This window comes from Scedosporium apiospermum (genome assembly GCF_000732125.1).
Source record: "Scedosporium apiospermum strain IHEM 14462 chromosome Unknown SEQ_SAPIO_0132, whole genome shotgun sequence".
Classification (NCBI taxonomy): domain Eukaryota; kingdom Fungi; phylum Ascomycota; class Sordariomycetes; order Microascales; family Microascaceae; genus Scedosporium; species Scedosporium apiospermum.
Window position 1 is genome coordinate 1,363,762 of NW_015971833.1, and position 12,669 is coordinate 1,376,430.

General features: G+C 53.5%; 4 protein-coding genes and 2 pseudogenes across 4 annotated transcripts; 2 read left to right on the forward strand and 4 right to left on the reverse strand.

Annotated features, from left to right (window-relative positions):
• Positions 1–579: 579 nt before the first annotated feature.
• Positions 580–2,790, reverse strand: SAPIO_CDS9101 (uncharacterized protein; the record flags this gene model as incomplete). Its single annotated transcript, XM_016790585.1, has 2 exons — positions 580–1,842; positions 1,903–2,790. 2 exons carry the CDS (start codon positions 2,788–2,790, stop codon positions 580–582), a joined length of 2,151 nt encoding a protein of 716 aa, XP_016639888.1.
• A 345-nt stretch (positions 2,791–3,135) lies between these two features.
• SAPIO_CDS9102 lies at positions 3,136–4,125 on the reverse strand (annotated as a pseudogene; the record flags this gene model as incomplete).
• Positions 4,126–4,681: 556 nt separating this feature from the next.
• Positions 4,682–6,823, forward strand: SAPIO_CDS9103 (uncharacterized protein; the record flags this gene model as incomplete). Its single annotated transcript, XM_016790586.1, has 2 exons — positions 4,682–6,599; positions 6,663–6,823. 2 exons carry the CDS (start codon positions 4,682–4,684, stop codon positions 6,821–6,823), a joined length of 2,079 nt encoding a protein of 692 aa, XP_016639889.1.
• Positions 6,824–7,275: 452 nt separating this feature from the next.
• Positions 7,276–7,701, reverse strand: SAPIO_CDS9104 (uncharacterized protein; the record flags this gene model as incomplete). The annotated part of the gene is made up of 3 exons (XM_016790587.1): positions 7,276–7,437; positions 7,510–7,578; positions 7,654–7,701. The coding sequence occupies 3 exons, from the start codon at positions 7,699–7,701 to the stop codon at positions 7,276–7,278; spliced, it is 279 nt and encodes a 92-aa protein (XP_016639890.1).
• Positions 7,702–9,128: 1,427 nt separating this feature from the next.
• SAPIO_CDS9105 (uncharacterized protein) lies at positions 9,129–10,876 on the reverse strand (the record flags this gene model as incomplete). The annotated part of the gene is made up of 6 exons (XM_016790588.1): positions 9,129–9,837; positions 9,894–9,922; positions 10,085–10,295; positions 10,376–10,433; positions 10,505–10,689; positions 10,770–10,876. 6 exons carry the CDS (start codon positions 10,874–10,876, stop codon positions 9,129–9,131), a joined length of 1,299 nt encoding a protein of 432 aa, XP_016639891.1.
• A 1,031-nt stretch (positions 10,877–11,907) lies between these two features.
• SAPIO_CDS9106 lies at positions 11,908–12,537 on the forward strand (annotated as a pseudogene; the record flags this gene model as incomplete).
• Between the last annotated feature and the right edge of the window lie 132 nt (positions 12,538–12,669).

Consider the following 12,669-nt stretch of genomic DNA (forward strand, 5'->3'; position numbering starts at 1 on the left):
GTTGAAGACCAGATTTCTTCTTATTGGATGGTTGCGGCATTCTACGCATATAGATCATTACTTATTATACTCCATCCCCCGTTGCAGTCTCATGTTTGCTCCTTTTTTCTTTTTTTACGAAAAACGGTGCAACTCATCTCGCCTTGCTATGAAGCGAGGAAGAGAGTTTAGAGCAGGACTCGTTTTTTTGGCATAGCACGGGCAGTAAGCATTGGGTATAGACATTTTTACCAAGGCGACTTGGTGTATTTTTCTTTCTGTTTCTCAACTTGGTCTTTTCTCTGGACGATTATGGTACATATGCCGGGGGAAGCTCTGGCGGATTCATCAAATGTTGCTGAGTTCTTTTTTGGGTTTTGGTGTCATTTTTGGGGGGCTGGTTGTATGCCAGATTTCTCTGCAAACACAGAGATCGATGCGAAAGGCGAAACGGGGGTAAAGTGCAGAGAGGCTCGAATGATCCGGAAAGCTGTGGTCGTACAGGATATCAAGACAAAAGGTTACGGGCGGATCCGGTGTCGAAACGTTGGGATTTTGGGCGAATGGGGCTCTTTGCGGCCTGGGAGTTGTGATTTGCGTTTAGATTTCTGTGTTCTTCGCCTTGTCGTTCTCCTGCTTGCCGTTCTCCTGATCGTGGTTCTCCTTGCCGCCCTCCTCCTTGCCGTTTTCCTCCTTGCCGTTCTCCTCCTCGCCGTTGTCGTTCTCGCTGTTGTCCGCGTTTACACCTTCAATTTGAAGCCGTTTACCGTTTCCACTCTTGCCCGCATCCTCCTCACGCTGTTGAGCCTCACCAGGATCCGGAAGTACAAAATCGATACTCTTGGGAACATCACCTTGGCCGTCAGGGCCACATCGCCATCTTGAGCCCCACTTACGCGGAGGACCGTCTTTCGAGGTGGGCTTGTAGCTCGGTTCACCCTCGGTTTCCTGGCCCGATCCGATCTGTGGCTTGGGGCCAAACTCGCGGTACTGGTCATACGCGCTCCGGCGGTACGGCTTGTGAGGCAGAGGCAGGTGCTTGTTGTCCAGCCTGGGCTCGGGGATCATGTTTCGATCAATGCAGCGAATGAAGAAACCAGCGAGCCACCAGCGTGCAGCATAGTCCTTCACAGTCATGGTGCGACGCTCGCGGTAGATGATGTACAACGAAAAGTCGATATACAGCCTGCGAAAAGCGCGCCACATCTCGCCCTCGAATCCCTCAATGGCGGGGCGCGGCCAAGCCCTGTTTCTGATGTACAAAGGCACGAGGATCTCACGGACGTTCTCGACGGTGGGAACGAAGGTCTTGAAGCCGTTGACGTGAGACAGGTAAACAGGGCGATGATCTGGGGACAGCTGGCACCCGACGAGGAAGCGGACGCCGTAGCCGTCGAAGTTGAGGCCCCAGTGCAGGATGGCGAGGGCGATGGCCATTGTCTCGGCCGCGTTAATGGCGCCGTTGTCGCCGATCTCCGCGCGGATCTGGTTCAGGCCGAGGGAGCGCTGGCCGACGGTTTGGTTGGTGGGGTTGCCGGCATCGAGCGCACCGAGCCAGAGATCGAGCAGACAGTACTGGTTCGCGGGATCGCTGATGGCGGAGGCCTGAAGGTCAGGCGCCACAAGGCGCTTGATGATGTGAACCCTGTATTCCTCAGACGTGGGGCGGATGCGGTCGAGGACGATGCCGTTGACAGGAGTGTAAGTGGGAACTTCAGGGTCATTGAAGACCAGAGGGAAGAATTTCTTCAAGTCGCGGTCGCTGAGCAGTCCTCGAGGTCTAGGAACAGTGGCGATGAGTCGCGCAAGAGCCTGGTCCTCTTTGGGACCCTCGAGGAGCCACTTTCCCCAAAAGATGAACTCCTCGTACACGCGCGAAATGATGCTGTATTCATTCTTGACCTCCTTGAGCTGCTAGCCCACTTTGAGGATCTGTGGACGGTCCTTGGGATCCGTAATCGAATACACGCGGCAGAAGCGGCCCTCTGCGAGGAATTTCAATGGGTAGATACGAGCGGCGAGCTCCTCGAGGGAGAGGCTCTCAATGGCCGCCCTCCTGGGTGGATCGTAGTCCGGTTGGCAATTACCCGGTCTGTTGAGGAAGAGGATGTCTTCCTCCTCGGGCGGCGGCATGGGGATGGGGCCATAGGCTTCTTTGAGGAACTCTTTGACCTTGACGCGGAAGTCGTGCCATCTCTCCTTGAGGTCGGGCTTGGGTTCTTTGATAATTCGTATTCCGATCTCATCTGAGAATCCGACTCTTCGTTGGGCCTTGGACGAGGAGGGGTCTGCGCCACCAATACCGGCGCGGCGGGCGGCGCTGGCCAAGATGCCTTTTTTGGGGGGCACGGGTTTTTCATCTGCCTTTTCATCTACCTTTTCACCTTCGTGCTCTGCGTCCGCAATAGCAGAAGGGTCCATGGCTGCAGGTTTCTCGGAAGTTTCTGCTGCCCCTGCCTTCGAGTCGATGGGGTCGCGAGTACCCGTTGCTTTGGTAGATGCTCCAGAGCTGTCGCCACTGTCAAGGGCGGTCGTGGCGCTTCCAGCGTCGAATTGAGACGCGTTCGAGGTGGGATTGCCATTTTTGAGGGCGTCGTCGCTTGACGATGGTCGAGGACCCATGATCGACGATGGAGCGGGCTCCGAATTCGAACTGGGCTCGGGTTCAGCCATCTCGGTAGATGAAGGCGAGAAAGGGTTGAGGGATAGAAGAAATGAAGATGGAATGGTTGGGATGATGGATCTGAGGGGAGTAAGGGAGTTGGGATTGGTGAGGATGTCATTGGAAGAGGGTGTTCTGGGGTAATCCATGGCTATTGGTGTTCAGAAGGCAGATGTGCGATCAATTGTCGCGTCTGCTGGAGGTTGTAGATGAGTCGGAGCGAGTAGTGAATAGGATGTGAGTGAATAGGGGCCGCAGGGTGTGAAAGTGGGAGAAAAACGAAGATGCCCATTGAGCTGGCTAAGGAACAAGATATCACTTGCTATCATACAAGGGCAGGTGCAACCCAAGTCTAGGAGAGTCTATTCCACCATACAATCATAAAATCCTCTAATAAAATACAAAGATTGGGGTATTGTAGAGTCTATTGTAGAGTCAGCCCAACCTGCCCAGATCTTAAAAAAGGAAGAAAGAACCAAAAAAGAAGAAAAGATTTAGCTTCCAGTCGTCCCTTCCCTCTCATGCTGTTCCTTCAACCTCTTCTCAACCTTCATAAACTCCCGAATCCCCACAGGAACGTTCCTATAAATATCCTCATCCCACAAATCCTTGGCCAACTTCGTCGGCTCAACCACCGTCCAATTCGCCTCCGAGCCACCGCCATCCTCGTCGACGCTCAAATCCACCGCAGGCTTCCTCCGCTCCTCCTCCACCAGCGCAAGACGCCGATCGGCCTCGGCGCTCGCGGCCATGAACTCCTCCATGTCCTCACGGAACTGATCCCACACGCAGTTGACGCAGCCGCTCATGCAGCAGTTGTCGGGTTCCTGAGGCTTGGGGGGGACGAGAACGCCGGCTACGAGGGTGGAGGTTGCGGTTGGGTCGATGGTGCGGCGGCGGGAGCCATGGGGGGAGCCGAAGACTAGGGCGGCTCTTTCTTCGGGGGTGGGTTCATTTTGTGGGGGAGAGGGAGAGGAGGGTGCCGAGGCTTTGGCCGTGGGTGTTTCCGTTTCTGTGGTTTTCTTTTTGCGGGGGGCGCGTGGTTTCGTTGGTTTCTTTGGTTTGGCTTCTTTGGTTTCTTTGGTTGTTTTAGTTGCCTTGGTCGCTTTAGTGGTTTTGGCTGCCTTGGTGGCTTTGGTTGCTTTCGTGGCTTTAGGCTCTTTAGTCGCCTTGGTTGACTTGGTTGCTCTGGTTGCCTTGGTCGCTTTGGGAGGTGTTTCGGCCGCGGGAGGCGTTTCTGCCACGGGAGGTGTCTCTACCACGGGAGTTGCTGATGGTGGTGGCGGGGGCGGCGGAGGAGGCTGAATTGGTTTCGGACCTGTGTGGGTCTGCGGGGGAAGCTTGAAGTCGAGGACGGCGCTGTAGAAGGGGCCAAGGGGATGGACTTGGGAAGAAGAGGGTTTGGATTTGGTCGCGAGGAGGCGAGCTTGTCTGGCGGCGGAGAGGAGGGGCCGGACCCTGGATGGTAACGAGGAGGGATTCATGGTTGGAGCGAGGGTGGTTCGTTTCGCGGATCGAAAGAGATCGACGTTATTGCGTGGTCATTGCGAATGTCTGAGGTGGATCGCCAATTCGAGCTTGACAATCTCGATGTCGTGTGAGGTCGACGGTGATATCACGTCCGTCCAAAGAAGGCAGGAAGAAAAAAAAAAGTGGTGCGTGCGTGTATTAATACAAGGTTGATGACTCGGAGAAACGGGATTTGCCGCGGATAACAGGTTTAAGTGGGGCCTCGGAAGTACTATGTACAATTGTACCTGACTTGGGTCCCAAAAAGAAGAAGGCGGTGAATCAATCCCAACGCGGCAGAATTTGTCCAGCTGTTCTCCGAAAGACGCGATTATCCAAACATTCAACTCAAGTCGCACAGGACACGCGCACTGGCACAAAGCTCCCAACCGCCACCAAGTTGACCAACCCACCACGTTAGGCGGTCAACATACCACCACATATTCGTCCGCCGACCAAAATAACCTCACGAACCTCCTTCCATTGCAAATGACACGATAGCTATTTTCCGAAACAAAAAAAACCAACGCAATGGACTCACACGCCTCCAAACGGCGTAAGACGTCACCGCGTACCTCCATTCCCATCCCCAGCGCCAACGACAACGACAACCACGCGACGGACGGAACCGCCCCTCCTCCTCCCAACGGAAACGATGCGCCCAGCTCTCAATCGCCCAGGAAAAGGCGCCCCGATTTCGCGAGTCCGACGAAGGCGAGCCTGTCGAGACACAACCCAGAGATCCTCGCCCGACGCCGTCAATCGGCCCGCGAAGCCTCGCAAGCGCAGCAGCAGCAAAAGCCGTCGCGGGGAAACACAACGACGACACGACCACAAACCGAAACGACGCGGCCACCCGATCAACCGGCTTCGACTCCCGGAAGCCCAGACAGCGACATCAGCCTCTCGGAACTCTTAACGGCCCAGCTGGAGGAGGAAGTGGTGGTGGGGAAGGTGGCCGCCGGCGCTGCAAGACCGCGCCGATCACCGACCAAGCCCGTGCTTTTCACGCGACCGCTTCCTCCGCCGGCACCGGAGGGTGAGGAAGAGCTCATTGATCCGTTCAAGAGGAGGCCGAGGATTCGGCGATCGAATGTGGCTGAGGAACCCGTCGAGGAGCCGGAATTGCCGCCTACTCCGTCGCAGCTAGGGATTGCGGATCCGACGGTTACGACGCCGCCAAGGGGCATACATTCGAGTAGCTCGCCGACTAAGAGACGGCTGGCTAATAGGGACCGGAGGATACGCGCTATACCGATGAAAAAATCTCCCTTGAAGAAGCAGTTCGTTCCGTCTCCTGTGCAGGAACAAGAAGAGGTCGTGGGAGAAGATAATGAGGCGATCGATGCTCTGGCAAATCCGCAAAGAGCAGAAAAGGGAAAGGAAGTTGAGGTCGAGACGCATCCTGCCAGAGGTGTGCCGTCGGATGAAGAGATACGGGGGATGGAGGAGCATTTGGAGACACTTCGGACAGAGGAGGAAAACTTGTGGAGTGATCTTCAGATGATCTCGGGGCTTGGGAAGGAGTGGGCCATGCAGGCTCAGGCTGCGAAGTTGATTCCCTTTATCAAGAAGCATCCGAGGCTGATTAGGCTGCCTGACCTACCGGACGCGACTTCTTCGGTGCAGGATGAGATTGACGCTCTGCTTCGAGGCGCAATGAATCCCTCTGCCTTGCTACCATTTTCCAACCCGACAACCGAGCTTACAACTACAACTTCAAAAAAAACTTCAAACACCGAGGAGAAATCCCTACCGACATCCCACCTCCCTGTCTCCATGACAGCCCAAGAAGAGCTCCCCTACCTCCAAATCTTCTCCCCACTAGCTTTCACCTCCCACAACACGCCCCTCACAACCGCCGACATGGAATCCAACATCCAGCGCCACGACATCTCCATCCGCGCCCTCGACGCGCCCCACCTCTTCTCGGCCCGCCTCACCATGATCGTCGACCTCTCGGATTTTTCCATCACGGACCTCAAAGTGCCGCGCCTCGATCCCAACGCGCAGCGCGAGCTCGGCCCGTTCATCGAGGACGTGCTCACGCGCACGGATCGCGCCATAGCTAGGAACGTGTCCTTGATAACCTGGGCCATGGGCGAGTGGTACCGTCTCGCCGTCAAGAGGGCGCAGTTCTGGAGGAGTTTGGCGCGGGAGTTTGAGGATGCGAAGAGGTTGGACGCGCATGCTGAGAAGATCTGGAAGAATCGGGCGAGGCAGTATAATCGCGAGGTTGGGGAGACGATTGACGATGAGATGGCGAAGGAGGATGAGGGCTTGAGCGCCGGGGATGTTGGGGGCGATATGGGGAGGGCGGCGATGATGGTTGGGTTAGGACGGTGGGGGGAGGAGGAGTTGATGGTTAGGGTGGGGTGGAGGATTGGGTTTGACTGGACGGGGGATGCGAGGAGTAAGGTTTCTGTTGCGGTTGGGATGCCGGGTCGCTGTAAGTTTGGGGCTTCTTTGCTTTTTACTGGACCAGTCTACTAATATTTCTTGCTTGATACAGGGCACAGGGGAGATCGAAACGGAGTCCTGGCAAAGGTACCCCAGATCTTTGACGACTACGTCAGGGGAACGAGCGACGTCATGGCTGCCGTGAGGAGGGTAGTCGCCCTGGTGGGATACGATGCTGATGCGCCCGAGGCTAGGGATGTAGTGGCGGCGTAGGTCGCTGCCACGGCTAATGCCACGACTGGAGAGGCGGATGGTGCCTCTTGGGAAGGGGTTGGGGGTATAATGCAGTCGATTGAGCGGGATGAAGAGACATCGGATGCGACCACATTGACTGTTTACGAGGACTAGGGTGGGTTTATAGGAGGGGAAGAACAGGTTTGGCAGGGTTAGTCGTTTTGGGAAAGGAGCGTTCATGGGGTATCATTACGCATTGGCGGAGTTTGGATTGGGATCAAAAGGGCCAAGGCTCGTTTACTTGCAACGATAGACAGCGGAGTTGAAGGCATTGTCCTTTCTTTATTCTTGTTTTCTTCTGTCTAGATTCCCATCCGCCCGTATTATAAAACTGTTGTACACGAAAAATCCCGCAAGGTAACATTACATTAATCCTCCTCCCCTCCTCGCTAAACCTAACCTCATCTCAACCTGTATATATGGAAGCCGACTTAGTCGACATCAACGCCCAGGGTCCGCAAGTCCTTCTTCGCCTCATCGATCTCGAACATGAGTTCCTTATGAGCTTCAGGCACGTCGTTAAAGGTGAGGACTCCCCAACCGAGTTTGAAGAGGAGGTATGCGCCGAAGGAGACGAGGATCCAAAAGGGGAGCTGGTGAAGTTCAGGTTAGCTTATGGCAAATCCACCCCTTTTTGGGGGGGGTAAAGAGGGTGCGGTACGTACGACGGGGACGATTTCGGTCTGAATTGTAGCGGGGATGGGGATGAGGTTGAAGTAGAGGGCGAGGTACAGCTATAGAGAGTGGTTAGTTGAGGTCAATGTCTGTTGTCGATCGCATTCGCGGGGACAGGGGGGAAGGGAGCGTACGGAGGTGACCAGGAGGCCGATAGAGACGGTTTGTTGTGCGCGCGTCATTTTGGGTTTTAGGATAGTGTTCGTTGTATATATCTGAAGGGCTTTGCAGAATGGAAATCTGGTGAAAGGGGTGATTGGTGGGTTGAAGACACAGTTTGAGGTGGGATTAGCTGTCCAGATTCGAGATTCGAGATTTGGAGAGCGTGTCACGATGTCACTTGTCGCGACGTAATTTCAGCTGGGCAACGAATCTTGGACGGAAGTTGCCGTTTCTGAGTCGCCCAAAATTGCATCACGTGCCTGGGACTGTCTTCTCTAGGAGCTGAAATGAGCCTCTGGTCAAGGCGGCGAATGCCCATCTGAAGTGCCAAATGACGTAATCGCCGAGTTCCCCACTTTTCTGAACGAGTTTACCACAATTGCACCGACGAATGGTTCGTCTAGCTGACCAATGGCATTAACGCTTTTCGGAGGCAACGGCACCTTGCATTTTCCTACATCCGCTACGAGGACTAATGCGGCATACCCAAGCTTCCGCTACTAGATTACGATCAACCATCGCAGACGACTGATCGGGACCTGTCTGACTGTGGGCTGGCACCCAAGGTGAAAGGGCCGACGGTCGCGTAGATATGGGACTATAATACTTCGTAGTCGGTCTCACTATGTCCAAACTGGCTGTGGGCAGCTCTCTGAGGCGCAGCTGCCTCTTTCGTCTATTCACCATAGTCCTGAGGCTGTCTTGTTAATTTTCGCTGTTTGCGAACACTTGACTTACAGGTGTCAAACCGTATATGCGAACCACGCATGCATTTCGTACCATATAAGCCTAACCTAGAGCCTGCCAGCTGCTTGGACCCAGGACCCTTCCTTTCTGACCCACACCCTCTCGAAGATACATGGGAGCTATTTCGGAGGGCGGCTTAATATCATATAATCGCGCTCCAACCTTTTCTCGACCTTCCTTCCACCACCTCACCCGGTAGTAGCAGACGAACTTGAGGCATTCACCTGTCCCTAGTAATCGGGGCCCCGATGATTGTAGCATGATAATACTAGCATTGTATGATATGCTTTGCGAGGGGCTAAGTTGGCATACTATATATACCCCTAGAAGAATACGTCTAGGCGATAGAAATAATGCTGATATCATTTGCGTTTAGAGCTAGCTTAAGCATCCCTTGGGTTCAGTACTCCTGCGATTCTACAATACAAGGAACGGAAGTTAACGTACTCCGGGTGACAGTAGTATCCTATGTTTGCTCATTGTGATCTCTAACGCACGTAGCATCTTCCTTCAACCCGCTCGCGTTCCGTAGATTTACTACATACCGAATGCGCCGCATCCAACACGCCCAGGAGCCTTCTAGTGGTTGTAAAACGGAATCCTTCAGGAGCCCGGTGTATGTAACCTCTCCGGCTTAGGGAAGAGGGTTTACCTCGTCCGGACCCATGAAGCTCCGTACCTCAGCCTGCCGAAGCCTTTTCTAGACATCTCTAGGAAGAGTCCCCCAAGTCTCATCTTCCACCCCGACAGCCTCGACCCACAGCATTCTCAAGTCGTCGTCCAGATTGAAGCCCTGCTCGGACTCGGGCTGCCAAATCTCGCACCGGATATCCTGCCACCTGCGCGACTTGATGGTTTCGGCAAAGAACCTCATCTTCTCATCATAAAACGCCCTCCACTTGCGTAGTTCCTTCTCCTCAGCGGCTGCATTAACTTTACAGGCAGACGCAACAGCGGCACCAAACATAACAGCCCATATCCAAAACTGGCTACTCCATATGCCCGCCACCATGGCATACTCCTTATCCTCGACATCACAGCTCATCTGCTCTAACAACCAAAACGTCAAGGCGGGTTCGAGATTGAACTGGGGTAGAGCAGCGTAAAGGTACATGAACAATGTAATGAAGGCCGTCTTGCTGCTGTCGACGTGGCGGTTGAACGCGTTGCCGATTCCAGAAGAGTATCTGCGAGTCAGGGTTTGGTCCAAGAGCTTGACACACTTGACCCACGCTTGCTCTCCAGGTGTTTTAGGTTGCGCGCATGTGTCGCGGTAGCCGTCGCCACCTTTAGCATTGGTGGAGGGGTCGGGGTAGGCTGAGATGGAGACAAGGCCTAGGAGAGTCGTGTCGTGGACAATGTTGGAGAGGAGATGTAGGTTCTTGCCGCTCTGGAAGTTATCTCTCGCTCTAAGCCGTGGGCTGAGTTAGTTACAGTAGACGCATCTGAAGTGAGGATCACTTACATGGCAATCATCCGCTGAGGGAGGCCAGGCTGCCCACGGAACTTTCGGCAGCTTCCCAATTTTTGGAGGGCTTTAATATGGACCACTGCAAGATCAAAATTCCCGACACACCCCTATAAAGAAAAACAAATAAGTTACGTCTACCCCGAAATAGTTTCGTTACATAGTAGCAGGGGAAGGGGGGGAGGGACCTCGGCGGTTCCGAGCATTGCGATAACCGTCAGATTGAGATCGCTGGTGGCCTTGGAAGGATCGGAAACCTGCTCTCGAATGGCTCGGTACGCTGCCGCTTTATGGTAGTAATACGCAACCTTGATTCGGGGTACACTATCTGTAATCCAGGCAAGCTGGCAGGCTGAGAGGACGAGACTAGCGTGTAGAGCACTGGGGTTTGAGAGGGTTCTAATGACTTTGTTATTTGCTTTAGCGAATACATCCAGGCGGCAAACTTGGTTCGTTTATTGTAGGTTATCGCTACTCACGCCGCATTATTCTGGCCCCGTTCTACCCCCTTCGGCGCATGGAACGCAAAAGTGGAGACTTATTGAAGAATTTAGTTGAGTGTCTATATGGGAATTTGACTAGTGCGGGCAGGGAGAAAGTACACTTACACTGGTGGAATAGCCATCTCGACTCGGCGGGCATTTCAACCGCGTAACCGGCCAGCTGGTGATTGGGTGTCATGTCACTAACGGAGCACTTTGGCAGCAGAGCCGGGTATTTGTATTTGGCCTGGGCCTCAGAGCCTGAGTCCTCCTGGTACTCGCAAAGGGTACCCTTCTGGAGACACCATGTGCTGTACTAGAGTTAGTGCCCGATCTGGCGCTCCAATAGTCTGGCGGATACTATCCAGATGCGGCAATATTGGGTACCCACCAGAACGGCTTCGTCTCATCGCAGCGGATATGGCGCTTCCTACAGGCTACACAACCGTTCCTGCTTCGCCGGTGAAACTTCTTCTTCCGGTTGACGGGCGGCGTCATGGCTCCAGCCTTGTCCCTTTACAGTCTGCGTTAAAGATCCGGTTTTCGAGGGTCACTCCGCACTAGCACCCTAACCAACAACTTCCAATACAAGATAAGCAGATAAATCAGGACTCGTCATGCAAAAACGTTTGGCTGAAGAGTATTGTTGAGAATATTTCGTTGTGGAGTAGAATCTGCTACACAGAAGGTGCAGCATGACCTAGCTCCCAAACCCAGTCGGATCATTATAAAGTGGCGATGAGGGAAGCCCTCAATGTTTGGTTCTCTTGACGAAGGTTGCATGCTTGGCTCGAAGCGGAAAACTCCGAGCCAAAATGACACGGGGCTTAGGCACCGACTAATCGTTGCTTGATATTGCTATTCTTGTTGCTGGCATCATGCAAGGCTCGTCTAGTTAGCCAGTTGGATTTCCAAACTGTAGTCACCAACAGCGCCAGCCAGGAGCCAATGTCATCCTTGATCTCGGTCATAACTGATATATCACGTAAGCGCTAACTAGACGATTGCAACGACACCCACATGCAGCAAAAAAAAAAAAAAAAAAACAGCAACATTAACGACGATTCGTTGATCCTAAATCGCTCTGGTTATTTGGCTCAAAATGGACGCCCCCGAGCCAAGATGACACGGGGTCTAGGCACTGGCCGATCGGTTTGGACTAGACTCTACCTTTTTTTTTTTTTTTTTTTTTTTTTTTTTTTAACCTTCTAGCATCATGCAGGTCTCGTCTAGTTAGTGCTTACTGACTTGCAATGGCTGCAGCGGAAGGCTAATACCGACGATCTCCATACAGAGTTCAAAAATCATCATTGCCTTGCCGCCGTTTCTCTTGCCCTCAAACATTAGGCCGTAGATGTCGAAGACGGCTAAGCAAATGGGGACAAATGCGTATATATAAACCTCCGTACCCATCCTGTGAACAGGCCAACATCAACACATCTCACCCAAGATTCCATCACCACTACAAGCAGTAAATCGTCAACAAGTTTTCATCAAGACCCTTCCTCATCAAGACAAACCCCTTCATGATGACTTTCAGCTCAAAACTTGCAACACTCGCCCTCGCATTTTGCCAATTCTTTGGTCGTTCTCTTTGCTATGAGACTGTTGTTATTGACCTCTCCGTTGTCCCGGACATCCCGGGTCCTTCGTCTCCGCCTCTCGAACCTGGGGTTTATTCCTTCGAGGGGGCAAACTTTTTGCGGAATGAAAGCTGGGTGATTAAGTATTCGAAACACTATGGCCAGGTCGTGTGGCAGCACGATGAGCCTTCCTCCAGCCCTAAGCTCCCCCGGGCAGGGCCAGATATCGGCGGATCACTGCTGTTTCACGCGCAGTCGGGGGGTTGTGCTTCGCGACAACAACTGAACGCTATTGGCGCCAATATCTGCAATGTCAACACGGTCGGATTCAAGAGTAGCGGCACCCAGAATAACGTCTTCATTACGATGCAGGATACAGTCAAGGACCAGCAGGGTCAGGCGACCCGAGCTCTCGTTGACCTCCACTTTCCTGCCAACCCTGGGAACGAATGCAACCCTGCAAACAAGGTAACTACTGCGGAAGTCGAGGAGATGGTCTGCTTGATGCTCCAACAAAGAGAGCAGACCGCTAGACTTGGGGTGGTTGCCCGGTATTTACTCTCTCAACTACCGTAGGCGAAGGGCACTCGATAAATGAGGGCTAGGTCAGGGGTTAACTCAGGGGTTAACCCTTCCCCCTCCCTTCCCCTTCGTCTCGCCGTGAGACGCCTATACGTGGAATATAACTATGGTGGACCGAAGGCGGAG